The 23,309-nt window shown below is 40.9% G+C and overlaps 2 protein-coding genes across 2 annotated transcripts in view; one reads left to right on the top strand and one right to left on the bottom strand.

The window, feature by feature from the left end:
• Window positions 1-9,697, bottom strand: part of DZANK1 (double zinc ribbon and ankyrin repeat domains 1) — a 71,673-nt gene extending 61,976 nt beyond the window's left edge. The window contains exons 1-3 of the mRNA XM_081255956.1: window positions 9,393-9,697; window positions 7,592-7,752; window positions 4,027-4,180 (exon numbers count right to left, since the gene is read on the bottom strand). Of these exons, the coding sequence (XP_081112082.1) occupies window positions 4,027-4,180; window positions 7,592-7,700 (263 nt within the window). The 5' untranslated portion in view covers window positions 7,701-7,752; window positions 9,393-9,697. The remainder of the gene's footprint in view (window positions 1-4,026; window positions 4,181-7,591; window positions 7,753-9,392) is intronic.
• A 54-nt stretch (window positions 9,698-9,751) lies between these two features.
• Window positions 9,752-23,309, top strand: part of POLR3F (RNA polymerase III subunit F) — a 14,847-nt gene continuing 1,289 nt past the window's right edge. The window contains exons 1-8 of the mRNA XM_081255957.1: window positions 9,752-10,117; window positions 11,167-11,284; window positions 16,126-16,193; window positions 16,708-16,775; window positions 18,348-18,460; window positions 21,120-21,263; window positions 21,483-21,590; window positions 22,471-22,662. Coding sequence (XP_081112083.1) covers window positions 10,056-10,117; window positions 11,167-11,284; window positions 16,126-16,193; window positions 16,708-16,775; window positions 18,348-18,460; window positions 21,120-21,263; window positions 21,483-21,590; window positions 22,471-22,662 — 873 coding nt within the window. The 5' untranslated portion in view covers window positions 9,752-10,055. The remainder of the gene's footprint in view (window positions 10,118-11,166; window positions 11,285-16,125; window positions 16,194-16,707; window positions 16,776-18,347; window positions 18,461-21,119; window positions 21,264-21,482; window positions 21,591-22,470; window positions 22,663-23,309) is intronic.

Here is a 23,309-nt window from a genome sequence, read left to right on the forward strand (position 1 = left end):
CATTTTTAGAAGGAGAAAAAAATTCTCAGAAATACACAATTGATCTAAAGGGCCACTACCTATCAGTGAGTGACAATATTTAAGAAATAACATGATCAAGGGCCTCCCTGGTGGCGCAGTGGTTGAGAGTCCGCCTGCCGATGCAGGGGATACGGGTTCGTGCCCCGGTCTGGGAGGATCCCATATGCCGCGGAGCGGCTGGGCCCGTGAGCCATGGCCGCTGAGCCTGCGCATCCGGAGCCTGTGCTCCGCAACGGGAGAGGCCACAACAGTGAGAGGCCCGCGTACCGCAAAAAAAAAAAAAAAAAAAAAAAAAAGAAATAACATGATCAGTGGGTACTTGCATGTTCATTGGTTGGAGTGACTTATGGGGGGCTAAACTTTGGGGAAGCATGTGTTTTGTTTTGTATTTAATAACAAAACCAAATTTACAGATGCGGATATGTGGATGCAGATAGAGACAGTCTTTTAGATGAACTGCCTGCTTAACTCGTTCACCTCAACATCCATCTCATCTGAATGCTCATCTTTGGCCCATGGTCTGTCAGCCAAGATACAGTTGTCCTCCTAGTTAGACACTTCCTGGACCTCACAAACATCTCCATCCAGGGACCATTCAAATCCTGGCGAATGGCCAGCCTTCCTGAATGTGCACATACCAGCCCCATCACTCTGAGCAGAAGCCTGGTTCCCACCCACTTGCTCTACCCCTTTTAAGGTCTAGGTTGTCTCCCCACCATAGCTAGCCCTTTCCTTGTGGACCCAGCCAGGGCTCCTACCCATAGACCTTGTCACCCAGAAACCAGCTCAGACTGCCTGCTAGGTGGAAGGATTTTCTGATGGTAATCCAAAAAAAGGCTTAGGTTTTGGGGTTGGAGCTAGGAACACTACTCAGAGCCCGAATCTCATTTGAACACACATAAATTTTTGCTAGGATTGGAACCAGATGTCATAAATATGTATCTTTAGGAATACCAATATAAGGTACACTAGACATAAAAAAAATTACTCATAGCTCTATCCCTGTAAAGATTATTATCCTCTCCATAAAACACCATAATTGGGCTTCCCTGGTGGCGCAGTGGTTGAGAGTCTGCCTGCCGATGCAGGAGACGCGGGTTCGTGCCCCGGTCCGGGAAGATCCCACATGCCGCGAAGCGGCTGGGCCCGTGAGCCATGGCTGCTGAGCCTGCGCATCCGGAGCCTGTGCTCCGCAACGGGAGAGGCCACAACAGTGAGAGGCCCGCGTACCGCAAAAAAAAAAAAAAAAAAAAAAAAAAAAAAAAACACCATAATTACTTGAATGATTGCAAGGGAGTGAAAAAAACTGGATGTGGAAGAATTCTGCAACTTGTCCAGGCCAGGTTTTCTCAACCTATTGGAAATTATTGATATTTGGGGCTGGGTAATCGCTGCTGTGGGGCTGTCCTGTGCACTGTAAAATGCTCAGCGGCATCTTTGGCCTCCACCCACCAGATGCACCAGATGCCACTAACACGCTCCCGTTTCCAGCATGACGACCAAAATGTTTCCCCACGTTGATAAATGCCCCCTTTGGAGCAAAATTATGCCCAACTGAGAACCTCTGGTTTAGGAACATGAAGGGGTTGAATAGAAACCGCTTATTCACCCAGGCATGAACTTTTCAAATAGGAGGCTGACCTTCTGAGGTGGGTCACATGACAGCGATCTGTTAGCCCTTCATTAAGAATTTGAAAGACAATAACCACAGCTGCCACCTGCCTGATCCCAAGTGTATCACCTCTGCCCTTCACAATGGCTTCCAAGGGCGTCCTGTTAACCTCATGTGACAAAGGAAGAAACTGAGATGCCAAAGGCCACATAACTTAGCCAAGGTCACACGAAGAGGAGGCAATAGAACTGGGATTAAAATCCAGCTCTGCAGGTCAACAAACTCCATCCTCTTTCCCACACTCCAAGCAGCGTCTTCTTGCCTTTGTCACTGCCTCTGGAGATGGCGTTTGGATCTGTCATCCACGCAAACACAAGGTTTTATGTCCAGGGGCGGTAGATGGATGCCTGTGAGATGCCCTGGTGGCCTGCGGATACGTTTACTTTATTAGTCATTGCTGCCCAACGGGGAAGTCCCTCTTGGTTCTGCTGAAGAAAAATGATTGTTCTCAGGGGACTCTGACTCCCCCAGCTACCTACCTTCAGTTGAAGCAGCTTTTACCTCAGCCAGGCTTGATTTTTCTTGGCCACCATATAAGGTCATTGACAGAAAAAGGAGAACCATGCAAGTTCATTGCCAAAACACTACAAAATGATGACATCAGAGACAGGAAGCTCTTGACCACAAAGGAGGATTTTAAAGAATCAAGGCAGATGTCAGAAAGTTTGCAGACCCTGGATTAGACCATCAATACACAGACCATCAAACCTGAAACCCTCTCCCTTTGCTGAGATGTTCCCGAGTCCCTGGCCCCTCCTGCCCACCTGTGCTCCTTACCAGACCATTCTCTGATGTGAAAGTCATAGACATACATATGGGAACATGAAAGTACATGTATGGCAAAGCTCTTACTCATTTCCTTTCAAGAACTATTTTATCACAAATGGATACAAGCACTAATTTTCTGCCTTGAACACTCAAAAATTTTTTGCACAGATACTTCCCCTAAGCTGAGCGCATCTGAAATACTAACAGTTGTTCAGAGCAGACACTTAGTGGGCACAGAGCAAGACGGTGAGAGGCATTAACAATGCCCTTATTTTTCAGACTCTTTTGGAAGCTTTATTAACTCCTTTGAACTACATAGTCATTAACGACTACTTCACTTTATGACCACCTGCAGCTTATAAAGGGGTCTGCCTTGCAGCACTGGGCACCAGAGTAATTAGCTTATTAATTTTTAATAATTGAGATGACTTGTTTCAATAGAAATGGTTTGGCAAGTGGGAAAAGACACAGATTCCAATCTTTAGTAAAGAATAATAATGTGTAAGGAGGTTGTTTTGTTTTATTTATTTATTTATTTATTTATTTATTTATTTTTTTGCGGTACCCGGGCCTCTCACTGCTCTGGCCTCTCCCGTTGCGGAGCACAGGCTCCGGACGCGCAGGCTCAGCGGCCATGGCTCACGGGCCCAGCCGCTCCGCGGCATGTGGGATCTTCCCGGACCGGGGCACGAACCCGTGTCCCCTGCATCGGCAGGTGGACTCTCAACCACTGCGCCACCAGGGAAGCCCTGTTTTGTTTTATTTTTATTTTATTATTAAAAAAAATTTTTTTAATGCCTAAGCAATCATCTTTGGTGTAGAACTTGTAGCTCTTGTCAAAAAGCCACGCAGTAGTTTAGCCAGCAGGGGGAACCTGGAGTCTCCTTTAAATTAACTGGGCCAGCCAGGTATTGGTTTGGGGCTTAAAAGCCTTCCAAAAATGTGGCCAAACCTGTCTTGCTGCACAAAATAATTCTTCTATCACAGACACACAAATCTGCAAAGCATTTGAGGGTTTTCTTCTCTACAACCCACAGTGAAGTTTACCAAATTAAGTGCTGTTTCTATATTTGAAAATGAAAAAAAATCACTGACTGGGAAAGAAAGGACAAAGAAAAGAGTGAAGTAGCTAATGTTTAACAAACTGAAATGAGGGCCAATAAAGTCAAACAAAATCAGAGAGAGAACCACAGTGGCCGTAGGCCACGTCCCGGGAAATAAAAGAACCATTCACGAAAAACAGAATTCTCCTCAGAGCCAGGTGAATCTCTTCGGAGGTCCCAAACCCTGAAAAGGCTCTTCCTTCCCAAAATCCCAATGTGGATTTCAAACTAAAAACAGTATTAATATACATAGCACTTCACTGAGCTGTACCCTTATGATTTGTGTACTTTACAGTATAACTCAACAGAGGACAAACAAAACACAAAAGTTACAGATATGTGCTGAAATTAAGATAACTTTTTCTTTAGTGTACTTCTAATCCAGAACTGATTCTCATTGAAATTAATAAAATTAAAACATAATAAATACAAATTATCTTAATCATTATGCTCTTAACTTACTTAGACACTGCGATAGCTTTAACTTGTATTTTTCCATCAGGCAGAGTAATAGGCTTCGTATACTTCAATGTAGTGTTTTCACCATAACCAATTTTCTTTAGGAATTCAGGTTTGCTGCCATCCAGGGTATAATATATGTTGACATCTGGGGTGTCTGAAAAACCCAAAAGAGGATATCTGGAATTAACATTAAAGTAGCAAGTCCCTGAATAACACCTATGGGTCAGCTATTTAATGAGTTGTTTTTTTTAATGTACTGCAGAAATGAATAACAATAACTAACAATAATTGAGTTCTTTGTGCCAGGCACTGTGCTTTACATGAATTAACTAATTTTATCAGTACAACCTTATGAGATAGGTCCTGTTTTATACCCACATTATAGATGAGGAAACTGAGTCCCAGAGAGGTTAAGAAACTTGTTAAATAACAGCAGAGTTGTGGTTTGACTTATGGGAGGTTGGATCCATAGGCCGTGCTCCTGAACCACTATGGTATTTTGCCTCCCCAATAAAGCAATGATACAAATCAAGCAGGGGTGAATTTTAAAACTACAATGCCTACTTAGAAAGCAGAAGCTAATTTTTCATTCTTGGAGCATTGCTTAAGAAACGCTTTTCTTTTTTTTTTTTTTTTTTTTTTATAAATTTATTTATTTATTTATTTTTGGCTGCATTGGGTCTTCGTTGCTACATGCGGGCTTCCTCCAGTTGCGGCGAGCGGGGGCTACCCTTCGTTGCAGTGCACGGGCTTCTCATTGTGATGGCCTCTCTTATTGCGGAGCAGGGGCTCTAGGCACGCGGGTCTCAGCAGTTGTGGCATGCGGGCTCAGTAGCTGTGGCTCGCGGGCTCTAGAGCGCAGGCTCAGCAGCCGTGGGGCAGGGGCTCAGTTGCTCCGTGGCATGTGGAATCCCCCCGGACCAGGGCTCGAACCTGTGTCCCCTGCACTGGCAGGCGGACTCTCAACCACTGTGCCACCAGGGAAGTCCCAAGAAACGCTTTTCTTATATTTTATTTGGACTAGGTAAATGATTCCTACACTTCTTAGAACATTTATAAAGGTAAAAAATTCATATGATCCAAGATTCAAAAGGTCAAAAAAGGATATACAATGAAAACTCTCCCTCCCACCCCTGAAATAAGTTGCCCAAAGGCAACCAATAATATCAAGTATCCTTCCAAAAATAGTTTACATCCATACAAGCATATATGTACATACTTTTCCCCCCTCTCCTTATATACAAATGGTGGCTTATCATACCCTGTTCTACACATTTCTCTTTTCATTTAACAATCTGTCTTGGATATTGCCCTATATTGGTACATAAAAGCATCCCCATTCTTCATTACGGCTGCACTGTATTCTGTCTTTCTATGGATGAATCATTGGCAAACAGCCAATCCCTACAGATGAACATCTAAACTGTCTTCTTTCCTTTTCTTTCTTTCTTTTTCTTTTTCTTTTGCTATTACAAGCACTGTAATGAATAACCCTATAAAGAGTTCTTTTTATAAGTACATCTGTAAAATGTGTAGAACTAGTACTGTTGAGTCAAAAGCTATGGGCACTTGTAATTTTGGTTAACGGTGCCAAACTTCCCACCACAGACAGTGAAACAATTCACACTGCTATCAGCAAGGCACGGAAGTGCGTGTTTACCCACAATCTCAGCCATATTGTGTGTGACCATTTTTTCTTTTCTTTTTGCCAATATTTCTTTTATATTTTCCTAGGTTAAAAAAAAAGTATCTCATAGTTTTATAACTCACATTTCTTACATTTTGAGTAAGATTCACTCATTCATTCAACAAATATTTACCAAGTACCCATTACATGCCAGACACTGTTCCAGGCACTGGGGATACACCAATGACCAAAGTCCCCGCTGTCAAGGAGCTTCCGTTTTAGGAAAAACACACAAGCAGTAAACAAACAAAATATTACATATAATCTGTTAAGTGGTGATTAAATGCAAAGGAGTAAAACAAAGCAGGGGACAAGGTCTGCTCAGCAAGCTGGTGAAGGGGTGAGTAGAAGCATTTTCTCATGTGTTTAAAAGATATTTGTATTTCCTTTCCTATAAAATGTTCTTTCACATCCTTTGTCCATTTTTCTATTGGGTTATTATTATTTTTGTCATTGAATTGTAGAATCTTTTATTTATTAGACATTTTAAATATTAGATAATTTGGATATCCTGTCATCATTTGTCAATAATCACCCAACTTCTCCTGAGGGTTATGGGCACATATACTAAGATTTGTATTTTGGTTTGAGAATTTTTGAAAATAATATTGGCTTTTAAGATAAAGGGAGACACAGTATAATATATATATAATATATTCTTAGTTGGAACTCTTAGTCTAGGAAGCCCAGGTGTCACACCATCAATACAGTTAAATAGTTTGTATGCACATTACTTATTAAAATACATAACTGGAGTCTCAGAGTCTGTTTTTTTAAATCGAAGTATAATTTATTTATGAGATTGTATTAGTTTCAAATACATAGCAAAGTGATTCAGTTATACACATGTATACTATATTTTTCTTTTTCAGATTCATTTCCATTATAGACTATTACAAGATATTGAGTATAGTTCCCTGTGCTATATAGTAGGTCCTTCTTGTTTATCTATTTTATATATAGTAGTATGTATACGTTAATCCCAAACTCCTAATTTATCTCCCTCGCTCCTGCTATCCCCTTTGGTAACCATAAGTTTGTTTTCTATGTCTGTGTGTCTATTTCTGTTTTGTAAATAAGTTCATCTGTATCACTTTTTTTAGATTCCACATATAAGTGATATCATATGATACTTGTCTTTCTCTGTCTGACTTACTTCATGTAATATGATAATCTCTAGGTCCATCCATGTGGCTGCAAGTCAGAGTCTGTTTTAAACAAGTATTTGTTCATATGTTCTATCTATAAAACTTTTCCTTCTCCTTATGTTAATTATATATGTATATGTGTATGTGTGTGCGTGTGTATATTCCTGGCATTAATAGGAAATGCATTCACTGCTTTATTTCTGCAGAAATAGCTAAGATTTCTTTTGGCATTGCCATGTGACAGACCCTGTGCCCCTCACATCACATATCGATTCATTAAACCTCACAATGGCTGTAAACAGTGAGGAAGCTGAGACTTATAAAGGCACAGCAATGTATTGAAGGTCACTAGAAGTTCTCAAAGCCAGGATTCACACTCCAACCTGTCTGACTGGGAAGCCTGTGTTAGCAGGTCAAACTGAAATCCCAGATAAATAATGAGGATCCTGGGAAAGTCTGGGGAAGCATCAGGAAATCCTCCCCTGGCTAAGGTGAGTCAAGGCATTGCTACAACTATTACCCACACAAATGGAAGGTTGGCAAGAGCCAACCGTTTTAATCTATATAAATACCACTCTATAAACCACCATTGTTTCAAATTTTGGAAGTTTTACAAACTTCCCAAGATCCTGATTATAGAAAACATGTAAAGAGGTAAATCAACAACCAGATGAATATAAAGAATATGGCAGTGTTATTTTAAATGATTTCAAGTATATTTGATTCTTACCTGATTTCATTTCCAAAAGCGTATTGTTATCGATTTCATGGTTGGCTTTTCCAGGCTGAGGCACCCGCAGGGGAATGATTTGAGGGACACACACTGAACCAGCAGTCATTTCCCCTCCTTACATTAAAAAACAGTGGATGAAAATAAATTCCAATGGGCACCTATACTTGAACACAAACACTGAAGAGAAGCACCTCGTTCAAATACAGTGAGACCAGTAAAAACTAAAGAGAATACTGTTAATCCATCATCTACAAATATCATTTTTATTTTTTATTTTTGGGAGACTCATCTCAGTTCTTTGTTTTTTTTGTCTTTTTTAAATTGAAGTACAGTTGATTTACAATGTTGTGTTAATACAAATATCATTTTTAATTGAAATAATTATTGTTTCGGCTGTATTTTTGCTGTTGAGATCTTGTGTGGGGTTTTGATTATCTAAATACTTACCTCACTTTGGGGGAAAAAGCATGAATGTATGGGATGGGGGAACAAAATTATTTTAAATGGGCAAATTAAGTGAACTCATCAGAGCAGAGACCATCACTGATGACCTGACCTGAGCCACCCCTGAATCATTACCACATTTTTATGCCACCTCTCTTGGTTTCAGGCAAGTCAGCACACAAGAGGAACAGAAGTAACTCTGTATGTAGCATGAAATGTTAATTTAGAGCCAACTCCTTTGGGAGAGCTCCAGGTTCAAAGCCCTGCAGTTGTCACCAATTGGTTCTTGCACGTGAAAGCTGCAAAAGAAACTTTAGAAGCATGGCAGAGGATCACGCCTCAGCCGGAAGAAAGCTGGCATGGATATAAAGTGAGCAAAAAACACAAAAGTCTCCCACTCCATCTACTGTATTTATAAATAATTAAGTACAAGTATGGAGGCCTTAGGGATCTTTTTCTTGGGGGTGGGGGGGCTCATAATTATTAATACATAAAGGATTCAGGGGGAAACCCCCCCACACACCTTAATACAGCAACCATTTACATCTCCGATGGTCTGTTCAAATTTCAATGATAATAGGTTTTACTCAATTAAAATCTATATTAAAACTCGAATTTTATAGTGTACTTCTTGCATCCTCCACTATTATTTACAATTTTCCAAGTACTTATATAATCTTATTTACCAATTTGTGATTGGGCATTTAGGCATTTACTAGTTTCTTTTTAGTTTTGGGTTTTGCTATTCTAAATAACGTTGCCCTGGGAATTCCCTGGCGGTCTAGTGGTTAGGACTCCGCGCTTTCACTGCAGGGGGCCCAGGTTCCGTCCCTAGTCGGGGAACTAAGATCCCACAAGTCTGCGGCACGACCAAAAAAAAAAAAAAAAAAAAAAATTTAAATAAATAATGTTGCCCTGAACATCTCTGTGGTTTGAGGTTTGTCACAGAATATAACCCAAAGGTGGGATAACTAAATTTAAGCAGTGAACTTAATGCCTGGTTGGACAGTTCCAGGTCGGAGGGTAAGAATTTAAATTGCAGATACAGATATAGATAGTGGAGCAACAGCCCCCACAGAAGGGATGGACTCTGGAGCTTGCCCATCCTCACACTTTCATTTAAGTGAGAGACAGTTAAAATAAAAACAGTTAAAAACTAGTTGAAAATAAAAACATTTGGGGAGGAAATAATTCATGCGGCGACTAGGAGCTGCCCTTGGAAGGCTGTGGGTAGGCCAGTGGGCCCCGAGCGAAGAGGATCAAATCAGTAGACCGATCCGCTAGGCCCAAATGTCAGTGTGGCGTCAACAGCATCCCCTACCCCCCAACCCCTCCATCCAGACTGCCCCCTCACCGCCCGCATCCGGAACCGCGTCTGGTCCTTGTCCCCGTCCTTCAGGTGCACCCAAGGACGTCCGCTACCTCTCAGCTGGAGTGAGGGCTGCCGTCCTCCTCCTCCTCCGGCCACCGGGACCCTATTGGGAACCCCGGAGTACCTCCGCAGCCCCCACCCAGGAAGCCCACCGCTCACTGCCCTTCGTCCTCTCCTTCACAGCGGTCCGGGTTACCAAAGACGCTGCGAGCCGCGCCCCGCCACCTGAGAGTCGGGCAGGTGATTGGCAGGAACCCGGCTTCCTAGCAACTAGCCCCGCCCCTGCGCTTGGCCCGGAGACTGGTACCCGCCTCGAGCTCCTTTCGTCAGGCTTCACCGTAGGCGACCGAGAACTTGCCCTCACAGAGGTTGGAAAGTGCTACAAGGTGGCGTCCCAACTCAGAATAGGGGAACCAGGCTCGTTCGTCCGACAGGCACTGACATTCTGGAAAAAACAGAATAAGAATCTGTAGCGGCACAGGCGCGGCTTAGCCACCTCAAGGCGACTGGCAAAGAAGGACCGCTTGCGACACGAGGAAGAAGGCCCATGTACCAGCTGCTGTCTTCATAGGTTCCAGGGATCCCCCGCTTGCTGTCCAGCTATCCGGAGCGTCTCTTCCCCCAGGGACCGGGACCTGCGCCCTCATGGCCGAGGTGAAGGTGAAAGTGCAGCCGCCCGACGCGGATCCGGTCGAAATCGAAAACAGGTAAATCAGTGAGTGAGAATTGCTTCCCGGCTCGGGAGCCCCCGCGAGGCGCTGGACCCCGTCTCCGGGACCCTCGCAAGTTCAGTGGACGCGCAGGGAGGGGACCGCGGGTGTTGGAACCCTCCTCCCATCCCCGGAAAACAGAACTCTTAATTTCCAAACGAGTCGGACAGTTAGCAAGATTGTGTAACTGACCTTTCCCTGGTGCTGTTCGGGAAGCTCTACTGATGCGCTTCTTTCCCACATTAAGGTGATCCACGCTCTGAGTGAAGACTCGGCGTTTTCCCCGTAGTACTTGTAGATACACGTTCTGATCCTGGATCGCCCTTGTCAATAAGGGAACTCCCATGGCAGAACGTTTAGCCGAAGTTAGGGTGTAGTTTTCTGTTATGAAGCAACACAAGTCAGATGGTTTTAGTTCAGTATTTAAGTGAAGATTTTAGGGCGCCCAGAGCCTCTGCCGATTTTATATTCTCTACCGTGCACTGCAATTTTTAGGTTACCACATAGTTTTAAAGGACCCCAACTTTCTTAAACTATTATGAATAACACATATGATGATCCTAGGACAAGATGAAAATTCGGGTTTATTTTTGTTTTTTAGGGATAATTCTAAAAGCAGGCCCCAGTTGTGGTGAATTGTAACAAATTTTGACTTCCCACCAGAAGTGTTTGATTTACCTCCCACTCACAGACTTATGGCTATCCAAGGCACTGTATCTTCCCTTTGTCATACTTGTTCCGTCTGAGAAAACTGAAGCCTCAGCTTTAATATGTCTTTCTGTGTTTTCATTTGACTTTTGTTCTAATTTAAAGTTCATATGAATAGGGAAAAGAAATGCTTCTCTTAAATACAATAAAAATGTAAACGTGTATTTGAAAAGCATCGTCCTCATTTTTAACATGCTTTGAATCAGAACCATTGTAGAAACCCAGATTATCTATCAGATGTGAAAAAAGGCACAATTCCAAACTGTTCTTGTATTTTTTCCCCTACCACCTCTTGAAATAGGTAGAAACATGAATATCATTAATGCCTTTGTTCCTAGGATTATAGAATTATGTCACCAGTTTCCTCATGGAATCACAGACCAAGTAATTCAGAATGAAATGCCGCATATAGAAGCCCAGCAGCGGGCAGTGGCCATCAATAGACTGTTGTCCATGGTAAGGTGAATCCAACTAGTTCATGTAATTACTTAAATGTTGTGATTGTCATTACTTCCTGTTATGCAGTCACGAAACCATTCTCAAAAGTGTGTTAGGTTGTGACTAATAAGACTCCAAACCAGGAAACAGCTCAGACTGCCTGAATTAAGGAAAGAAGAAGTAATATGCATTTTACAAGACAAATGAAATACTTGTATTTTAACTGTTATATTTAGTAACTTAATTGTCACTAAGCTACATAATGGCAACAACTACCTATAGGCATAGTCTATTCACACCTTCTGTTTGCTTCTTACTGCTAGTAAAGGCAAATACATAGTAAAGGCTTTGGATCAAGCACTTAAATAAGCTAGTATGAAGATTAAAAGACAAAAATGGAAAAATCAACTATAACCACAATAAACAGTTAAGGGATAAACATGTGATGATCAGGAAGAAATAGACAATCTGAACAGTCCAGTCACTAGTAGTAAAATTGAATTAGTAATCAAAAAACTCCTGACAAACAAAAGTCCTGGACTGGATGGCTTCACAGGGGAGTTCTAGCAAACATATAAAGAAGAGCAAATACCAGTCCTTCTCAAACACTTCCAAAAAATTGAAGAGGAGGAAACACTCCCAAATTCGTTCTGTTAGGCTCCCATTACTCTGATGCCAAAACTAGACAAAGATACTACCAAAAAAAAGAAAATTACAGGCCAGTGTCTCCGATGAATATACATGTAGAGATCCTCAACAAAATATTAGCAAACCAAATTCAACAATATGTAAAAAGGACCATACACCATGACCAAATGGGATTTATTACAGGAAGGCAAAAACGGTTCAATATGCACAAATCAATCAGTGTAATACACCACAGTAACAAAAGGAAGGATAAAATTCACATGATCATCTCAATTGATGCAGAAAAAGCATTTGGCAAAATTCAACATCCATTCATGATAAAAACTCTTAGCACAGTTGGTATAGAGGGAACATATTTCAACATAATAAAAGCCATTTATGACAGACCCACAGCTAACATCATATTCAGTGGTGAAAAGCTGAAAGCCTTTCCTCTAAAATCAGGAAGAAGGGAATTCCCTGGCAGTCCAGTGGTTAGGACTTGGTGCTTTCATTGCCATAGCCCAGGCATACAAATGGGAAGGGAAGAAATAAAACGGTCCTTATTTGCAGATGACATGATACTATATATAGAAAACCCTAAAATCTCAATCAAAAAACTATTAGAACTAATAAATGAATTCAGTAAAGTTGCAGGGTCAAGATTAATATACAGAAATCTGTTGCTTTTCTGTACACTGATAATGAACTATCAGAGGAAGCAAGAAAACAATCTTGTTTAAAAATCATATAAAAGGAATAAAATACCTAGGAATAAACTTAACCAAGGAGGTAAAAGACCTAACTTTGAAAATTATAAAACACTGATGAAGGAAATTGAAGGTGCTACAAAGAAATAGAAAGATATCCAATGTTCTTGGACTGGAAGAATTAATATTGTTAAAATGGGGACTTCCCTGGTGGTCCAGTGGTTAAGAATACACACTTCCACTTCAGGGGGCATGGGTTCAATTCCTGGTTGGGGATCTAAGATCCCGCGTGCTGCGTGGTGTGGCCATAAAATAAATAAATAGAAAATAAAGACTATATTAATATTGTTTAAATGTCCATATTATCCAAAGCAATCTACAGATCTAATGTGATCCTTATCAAAATACCCAGGACATTTTTCACAGAACTAGAATAAATAATACGAAAATGTATGTGTAGCCACAAAAGAGCCCGAATAGCCAAAGCAGTCTTGAGAAAAAAAGAACAAAGCTGGAGGTGTCATGCTTCCTGACTTCAGACTATACTACAAAGCCACAGTAATCAAAATGGTATGGTTCTGGCACAAAAAGAGATACATAGATCAATGGAACAGAATAGAGAGCCCAGAAATAAACCCATCCACTTACGGTCAATTAATCTAAGATAAAGGAATCAACAGTATACAATGGGGAAAAGAGTCTCTTCAACAAGTGGTGCTAGGAAAAATGGACAGCTACAAGTAAAAAATGAAATTAGGACTTTTTCTCACATATATATAAAAATAAACTCAAAAAGGATTAAAGACTTAACTGTAAGAGCGGAAACCGTAAAACTCCTGGAAGAAAACACAGGCAGAACACTGACAAATTGTAGCAACATTTTTAGAGAAATGCAAATCAAAACAACAATGAGATATCACCTCACACCTGTCAAAGTGACTATCATAAAAAAGACCACAAACAATAAATGTTGGTGAGGATGTGGAGAAAAGGGAATCCTTGTACACTGTTGGTAAATTGGTGCCACCACTGTGGAAAACAGTATGGAGGTTCCTCAAAATACTAAAAATAGAACTATCATATGATCCAGCAGTTCCACTCCTGGGTATATATCCAAAGAAAATGAAAACACTAATTCAAAAAGATATATGCACCCAAATGTTCATAGCAGCATTATTTACAATAACCAAGATGTGGAAGCAACCTAAGTGTCCATCAACAGATGAATGGATAAAGAAGATGTGGTACATATATACAATGGAATATTACTCAGCCATAAAAAAGAACAAAATGATGCCCTTTGCAGCAACATGGTTGGACCTAAAGATTATCATACTAAGTGAAGTAAGTCAGACAGAGAAAGACAAATACACATATGATATCACTTATATGTGGGATCTAAAAAGTAAACAAAGGAATGAATATAACAAAACAGACTCACAGATATAGAGAACAAACCAGTGGTTACCAGTGGGGAGAGGGAGGGGCAAGATAAGGGTATGGGATTAAGAGGTACAACCTACTATGTATAAAATAAATTGGCTACAAGGATATATTGTACAGCACAGGGAATATAATCAATATTTTATAAAAACTTTAAATGGAGTATAATCTATAAATATGAGATCACTATGTTGTACACCTGAAACTAATATAATATTGTAACTCAACTATACTTCAGTTCAAAGAAAAAAGCAGTGCACCAGATTGCTGGACGCTGTGCTAGCCAAAGGCAAAAAGGAGTGTTGTTTTTTCCTAGTCAATTCACCATTGTGAAGGTCTTCAACTCCAGGATGGATAGAGCAATGGATGCTGGGAAGTGTGGCAATTAAAAATGTTTTTGTTCTTGGACCCTCCCTTTTAGCCTTTTCTTTCTGTCTGAAAATTATGCTCAGCACCTCACTCTCTTTCACCACCTCTGCAACCCCGCCTATTGCCAGTTCTATCAGCTACAGGCTGCAGGCAGTGGTAGAGCTACTGAAGAATTTTAAGCAAGGGAGTAATTATTAATAAATCACGAGTGTTGCTGATTTTAACTCTTAAACAATTCTCAAATCGGTTCCACTGTTTCCATTCCTACTACCCCTGCATGTGTTCAGGCTCTTGGCTTTTACTTGGACTCTTACAGTGCATCTTAACTTAAGCCAGGGCTTTCCTGGCTCCATGTGCCTCAGAGCAACCAGCCTGCTCTGTCTTAAATACAGATCTGACCAAGTCACTTTCCCACAAAAAACCCTTCTCTCAACTCTAGAGATTCAAGTCCACACTCCTGGGTTTACCACACTGAGCCCCTCCCTTCTGCACCCACCTCATCTCCCTCTACCCCTCCAACTCAAGAGTTAGTTTTCAGAAGGAACACATGGTTTTTGGTTCCCTAGCAGATCACGCTGTTTCATGCCTCAGTTCCTTTGCTCATGCTGTCTTCCCGCTTAGCAGGCCCTTTTTCCCTTTCCTCACAGACTGACTCCTCATTCTCAAGACTCATCTCTGCTGTCGACTCTAGGGATCCTCACTGACCCCCCCAGGCTGGGCCAAAGCTGCTTCTCTGAGAGGCCGTCCCACCCTTTACTTAGCTCTGTCTTAATGAACCCGATGGTATTGAAGTTAGCTGTGTAATTCTCTTTCAGAATCCATGTTTGTCTCCCCCAAACATATATCACAGTACAGGTGTTCAGTAAATGTTCATAGGCTGAGATGAACAACTGAATGGAGCCTCCACATTGGGCTTTGTGGTTTGAGGGAGGGAGGGAAAGTATTGCTATTCATCCATATATCAACCTAATTCCAAGTCATGGGTCTGCCCAGCCTTAACTCGTGGGAATGGGGCCTCTCTACCCGTGCTTCCCTGAACTGCCAGAAGCCCAGTGGTACAGCCATCTGGGTTCTCCTAAGTTCAGACCCAAGGAAATGCAGGAGCGTGGCACACATGCTTTGTTTTACTTGTGACTTGTGTAAAAAAACAGAACTACTACAGGCCTTTTATTCATTGGTTGACCTTTCTGCCTAATTTTCATGTAACACTACAGAAATCACACATATCAGTAAGTGTTATTATTAACATTGTAAATTTCATTTAATCATTGTATCATAGAATATTTTTGCATGAATAGCCTTTATTTGAACTTTTTTAGACAAATTACATTTTACTATGTTTATTTATATTATATATATTTATTGAATTTATTCGACTTACGTATGGATTTTTATTTATTTTTCTAAAGCTGCTTGTTTAAAATTCTTTACACATTGATCATATAACCAAGCCAGGATCTAACATGTAGAAAATTGTTAGGTATTAATATTTGGGGAAATGGCGAGATAAAGAGCTAAGTTTTAAAAAGTACATCACATGTGACATGTAGGAAAAAACTTAAGTACTCAAGTGAAGAACTGGCAACTATGGGAGGTAGGCTATTTTAGTCTGTGTAAAATATTGAAGAATGCATTAATGTTTGTCACTGGATTTGATATATCTCCAAAATAATTCACTGTTATTTTCTTTTAAAAAAAAAACAACTTTAGGGTCAGCTGGATCTCTTAAGGAGCAATACAGGCCTTCTGTATAGAATAAAGGAGTCTCAGAATGCTGGGTAAGTACCTAATTTTTTATTTTAAGAAAATTTTAATATTATAAAAGTAATATATGTTTGGGGAAAAAAAAACCAGTACAGAATAGCATCATGTAAACCTGGCCCATGTATCATCTCACCTCCCATATGCGTTCCATTTCCCAGAGATAGCTGCTGTTGATATTTTGGCATATATCCTTTCTTATAGGTATATATAAATACATATAGATGATTATATATTTATATACCATATATTTATATATAATCTCTCTCTCTCTTTTTTTTTCTTATTTTAACAAAAATGGGATCATGATATCCATACTGTTTTGCAACTTGTTTTTTTTCACTTACTATATCTTGGACATCTTTTCATTTGGTACATACAGCCCTGTCTCATTCTTTTTAAGGTAAGCCCTTCTTTTGGTAAATAAGTCAATGTGATGACCTTGTCTGCTCATTCGTTTAAGTAGTCTTGTAGATCATTAGATTATCCTGTACCTCTTTGCCTTTTTAATTCTACTTTATTTCCCTGCAGTAAAATGAAAGGATCAGATAACCAGGAAAAACTAGTATATCAAATCATAGAGGATGCTGGAAATAAAGGTAAGCATGTAGAGGAACAGCAGAAACAACACTGTCTTTAGGACCAGATAGTGGGGACTGAGATCCTGGCTTCCCAGGGTATAGATCAGTCAGTTCAGTATGCTGCCGTTTGTTAAAAGGAGAAGAAAATAACACACGCACACACACACACACACACACATATATATAAAAATATATAATGTACATACATTTGAAGGACACCCAGGAGTGACAGTGTTGTTGCCTCAGGGAGATAGGAACGAGATGGCTGTGGGCAGGGAAGGAAAGAGACTTCTGAATCTGGACCATATGAATATATTATCTATTCAAAATAAATAAATTAAAACTTTTTTTTTTAATCCTTGTTTTTTTTTTTAATCCTTACTTGCTAAATTTTGGAAGGCTTCGTTTCTTCCTCTTATTTGTAAATTGTGGATAATAACATCTCTCTGGTTTTTGCACAAACCCGAGGGACGCCTAGTGCGGTGTGGCAGTATCTGGTGTAGCTCCCTCAACAGCTATTTAGTTCCTCTCCTGTTGCCCTTAAAGAACTTTATCGAAATTGCTGTTATTACAATTTAAGATCTGTTTGAGTCATTGATATTAGCTTTAACAATTACTATGTAATCTGAAGTCATATAATTTTTATATGTGTTGGGAAGTTAAATTAACACTTTAAAAATAAATATGAAGAAGTCATTCTCTATTTTTAAAAAATCTGCCTATCTTATTATGCCTTCATGTTGGGAAGAAAATACAGCAAAATGTTTTTACATAAATTCCTTTTATACATATAACGCATATTTCCTTTTTTTTTTTTTTTTTGGTGGTACGCGGGCCTCTCACTGTTGTGGCCTCTCCCGTTGCGGAGCACAGGCTCCAGACGCGCAGGCTCAGCAGCCATGGCTCACGGGCCCAGCCGCTCCGCGGCATGTGGGATATTCCCAGACTGGGGCATGAACCCATGTCCGCTGCATCGGCAGGCGGACTCTCAACCACTGCGCCACCAGGGAAGCCCACATATTTCCTTCTTTGAAAGAAAAATCATAGCTTTCTGCACAGGCTTTTAGTGACTATGGGAACTGTAATCTTTCTATTTTCCAAATATAGTGCTGTATAAATAATGGACATACATGCACACAGATGCTCTCATAAAGTGTTTTTTGCTCTCATCAAGGATGGCAGCCAACCCAGACCCAAACTTAAGTTTGTTTTTCACATATACAATCTAAAGTGATATTTAAAGAAAAAAAGAGGTTGGGATGTAGGGGGGCATGGAAAAGGCAATATGTGTTAATTCAGTGACATTCAAGATTTTTCTTCCATTACAAAAATGTCCTTTTCATGTGATTTTTAAAAGGTGCCACACTGGCATTCCAAGAAATTCCAGTTAGAAAATAAAACATATAACTTATGTATTGTTTTGCATATTTTTGTTACTTTATCTGAGACTCTTACCTCTAATTCATTTTTCCTATAGCTATGCTCTAGGAATATATACATATTTTGCTAGATTTATAATGAGATATAAGCAATGGGAAAAGAAACACACATCCTATACTGTTCAACTTATTTTACTTTACTTTCTTATAGGAATATGGAGCAGAGATATCCGATACAAAAGCAACTTGCCATTAACAGAAATTAACAAAATTCTAAAGAATTTGGAAAGTAAAAAGCTAATTAAAGCTGTTAAGTCTGTGGCAGTGAGTAACCATCTCTTTTCTTCCCCTGAATGTTCTCTGTACATATATTGCTCCAAGTATATTTCAGGTTTTTATTCTTTAAGCTATGTCATGATTTAAAACAACTGGTCAAAAAAGATTTTTAGAATTTTAGCTCATATCAGATGGTTTGGAGATACTGCTTTTTTTTTTTTTTTTTTTTTTTTGGCGTTACATGGGCCTCTCACTGCTGTGGCTTCTCTCTGTTGCGGAGCACAGGCTCAGCATCCAGGGCTCACGGGCCCAGCCACTCCGCGGCGTGTGGGATCCTCCCGGACCGGGGCACGAACCCGCGTCCCCCGCATCGGCAGGCAGACTCTCAACCACTGCGCCACCAGGGAAGCCCGAGATGCTGCTTTAGATATGTCACTGCCAGTTAACTCTTAGAGTCTTACCCACTCAAAAATCTAAAACTACTTTACTCTCTTCAGTAAAGAATTTTGGGGATCACGAACATTTTTTCTGGATTTTGTGGTATGTAAGATAATTTATTTCAATCTGGTGTATGAGATTACCCATTACACAGATACCCATCGTGCATTTGCTATGTGCTGGGCACTGTTCTGGGGGCTTGGAATACGTTAGTGAGCAAGTCACAGAAAGTTCTCTGCCCTGGCCCTGGTGGAGCATCTGTTCCAGCGCATGGGATTTCTCCTCCTCCTCTTGCCAGCCACCCCATCACATCCTCTAGGGGCTCCAGGATCCAGAGCTGGCTCCAGCAGACACATTGCTGACTTCACTGATTGAGGCATCAGAGGAGCTGGGGTACTCCTAGATTAAAGTGTGCTTGAACACAAAATTCAACAAATAAGAATTTGATAGTCATCAGTGGTTTTATTTATCAATGGTATTTATGTCCTACCACTCCCTCATTTAGAATATTATTTCTCTTCCACATTTTTATTGGATAATTTCAAATGTATACAAAAGTATAGAAAATAACAAAATGAATCCCCATGTACCCTTGCCTAGCTTCATTTTGCCAATCATGCTCTACATCTTTATTTTTAGTAGCAGCTTTATTGAGATTTAATTCAGTGGGTTTTAGTATATTCACAGAGTTCTGCAGTCACCACACTGTTCTAATTTTTTAAATTATATCTTTTTATTTTTTATTTTTTTTAATTTTTTTTTATTTTTTGCGGTACGCGGGCCTCTCACTGTTGTGGCCTCTCCCGTTGCGGAGCACAGGCTCCGGACGCGCAGGCTCAGCGACCACGGCTCACGGGCCCAGCCACTCTGCGGCATGTGGGATCTTCCCGGACCGGGGCATGAACCCGTGTCCCCTGCATCGGCAGGCAGACTCTCAACCACTGCGCCACCAGGGAAGCCCCTAAATTATATCTTTTTAAAGTTGCTGTGTTTTGTTTTGTTTTGGGTTTTTTTGGCCATGCCATGTGGCTTGTGGGATCTTAGTTCCCTGACCAGGGATTGAACTTGGGCCAAGACAGTGACAGCACTGAGTCCTAACCACTGGACTGCCAGGGAACTACCAATATGTGGTCTTCAGTGTCTGGCTTCTTTCACTTAGCATGATGTTTTCAAAGTTTCAAACTAAAGTAGTATTAGATTGTAACCCAAAGTATAAAATAAATATTCATGAGAACATACTAATATAAATGTTTGAATAAATAAATCAGTGGGTGAGAGTAGACAAGTCTTCATGCAGAAGAATTCCAAATAATTTGTGTAGACTCTTCATCTTCAAGGAAGTAGAGTGAAATCCCAGTCTTTAAGTGTGGACTGTGCGTGGTGGCTTCCTTCCACATATGGAAAGGGCAGGACAAAAAAGTAACTTTATAGTGGAGAAAACTGAGAAACACTACCTCAAACCAGGTGATGGATTTATAATGTCAAGGCTGATAAGTTATATTGATGACAATCAATAATCATTTAGTGATGATCAAGTACCCTTGATATGACATGAGAAGGGCACTTTACCTCTGTGGTCTTTGTTCCAGTCTACTCGGACAAATCCCAATTAAGGGACATCCTACAGAATTTTTTGCTAGTAATTCTAAAAAATGGCAAATTCACCAATAACAAGGAAAGTCTGAGAAACTGTCACAACCAAAATTTGCCTCATGTATAATAAATGTGTAATAGTATGGTATTCTGGATAGGATCCTGGACCATTAAAAGGACATCAGGGGGCCTCCCTGGTGGCGCAGTGGTTGAGAGTCCGCCTGCCGATGCAGGGGATACGGGTTCGTGCCCCGGTCTGGGAGGATCCCATATGCCACGGAGCGGCTGGGCCCGTGAGCCATGGCCGCTGAGCCTGCGCGTCCGGAGCCTGTGCTCCGCAACGGGAGAGGCCACAACAGTGAGAGGCCCGCATACCGCAAAAAGAAAAAAAAAAAAAAAAAAAAGGACATCAGGGAAAAACGAAGGGAATCTGAATAAAGTATAGACTTTTTAATTAATATTGACCTATCAATATTGCTTCATTAGCTGTAACAGATGTACTCTGGTAATGTCAGGTGTTAGTACTAGAGGAAGCTGAGCACAAGGTCCCATCTTCACAATAATTCTGTAAATCCCAAACTGCTCTGAAATATGAAGTTTTGGGGTTTTTTAAGTCTTAGCTTTGGAAGACTATTTTGTTACCTTTTAACCATCTACTGTGCGTGTTTTTTCCTAGGCCTCAAAAAAGAAGGTGTACATGCTCTATAACCTGCAGCCAGACCGCTCTGTGACCGGTGGAGCCTGGTACAGTGACCAGGATTTTGAATCTGAATTTGTAGAGGTGCTTAACCAACAGTGTTTTAAATTCCTACAAACCAAGGTGAGGCATAATTGAGGAAACATCACTCCAAGTATAATTTTTTTAAGTTTCTTCATAAGGAATGTTTAATCTTATGTATCATATCTTACAGGAATTGAAAACATTGGAATTGGTCATTTTTACTAAACAAAATATGTCCTGTTCTTGTTCTCACTCTATATGAATTGTATTCAGAAGGCACCAGTATTCTTCCTGAAATTTACGTTTCTACCCTTATAGGCAGAAACAGCACGAGAAAGCAAACAGAATCCAATGATACAAAGAAATAGTTCATTCGCTTCATCACATGAAGTGTGGAAGTACATCTGTGAATTGGGGATCAGTAAGGTTGGAACTCGGTTTCTAATTTTCATCTTATTTTTAAAAACTTATTCTTCATCATAGGGATGTAGTTTACAATGTATTGCAAACACAGCTGACCCAGACCCTTTTTTCTGGTGATACCCATGTACATTCTGCAGAACCCACTTTGAGGAAGTACTGTCCTAAGGCAGTCAGGCAACGGCGGTCATTGCCGTTGGGCACTTTCTGAACTGTATGTACCTGAGCTTGGGCTATAGAGCAGCAGAGTGGAGGCCTGGCAGTGCATTTCACTACCAGATTCAAAAGTCTGTTCTGACAAGTTCTTGATTGTCTTGGGGACATTTCCATATATGTGCCAAACATCCATCATCATAGCAGTTGTCGTTTATTGGTATTTTCCTACTTATGAGATGTTAGTGGCACTGTCAGCACATTCTCTGAAGATCTGTACAGACACACTGTGCTTGATGCTTTTCATCATCAGAGAAGAAGCTGAAGTGGCCGCTTGGACAAGTCATTTTCATTTCCTGGGCTCCAGATCTCTCTTTCATAAAAAAACAGGAATTTGGACTATTGGATGTCTAAAATACCTTTCTGCTCAAGCATTTTATAGATCTCCATCAAATTCTTGCCAAAGAAATGTTACAAGATGTTTAGATTTTCCTTGGGCGGGTGACGACATCAGCAAGTGTCAAGCTCAGTGCGAGCTCAGAGCCCTGCCCCTGGCATTTGACGGTCTGCGCTCACTTGGGCCATTGTTCAGCCTCTCTGTGCCTTCATTTACTCTCCAGCATAATCCTTCCCCGTTTCACCAAGGAATTGTGGCGTTTTATGTTTTTCAACACCCTCCAAAAGGATGTCTCCTTGTCCTTTCTGGGTCCTTTCTAACGTATCCCCTTTGTAGGTAGAGTTGTCCATGGAGGACATCGAGACCATCTTAAATACACTCATTTATGACGGGAAAGTGGAGATGACTATCATCGCTGCGAAAGAAGGCACCGTAGGCAGTGTGGACGGACACATGAAACTGTACAGGGCAGTCAATCCGATCATCCCGCCCACGGGATTGGTCCGGGCCCCCTGCGGACTCTGCCCGGTGAGTTATGATGGCTTCCCTTTACACTCTCCTGCCACCAAGTGCAGATGCCACATAATGTATTGATACCAGCAAGCACACCCTAGTTTTCTGAAACTCCGGGTTGACCAAGAACTGCTGAAACCTCCATGTAACCTTGATGACAGAGCTTTAATGAACAAATCATCACCTTGTATTTTCTTAGAATAACCATGTTAAGGAAATTTGTTTTCTGCTCTTGGCCCCAAAATGGACATTTTTTTTTTTCTTTTTGGCTGCACTGCACGGCATGTGGGATCTTAGTTCCCCGACCAGGCATCGAACCTGCACCCCCTGCAGGGGAAGCGAGGAGTCTTGACCACTGGACTGCCAGGGAAGTCCCCATATGGACGATTTTTGATGAGGGCTGATCATTTCACCTCAGTAGGGAGGGAAATGAGATTTGTTGAGAACCTACTATGGGCCAGACATGTTCTTGAAGATTTCTGTGGTCTCATTTAATCCTCCTTACGTCCCTTGGAGCTAGTGGTGTTACTTCCCTTTAAGTGTGAGGGGACTCAGGCTGAGGGCAATCTAAGCATTCAGCTGAGACGTGACAACCAGGACTCACAGCCAGAGGTGATGTGCTTTCCCTCGAGGCCCGCCCCACACTCTTCATTCTTTTGTTC

Source organism: Mesoplodon bidens (assembly GCF_964165515.1).
Source record: "Mesoplodon bidens genome assembly, chromosome: 15".
Classification (NCBI taxonomy): domain Eukaryota; kingdom Metazoa; phylum Chordata; class Mammalia; order Artiodactyla; family Ziphiidae; genus Mesoplodon; species Mesoplodon bidens.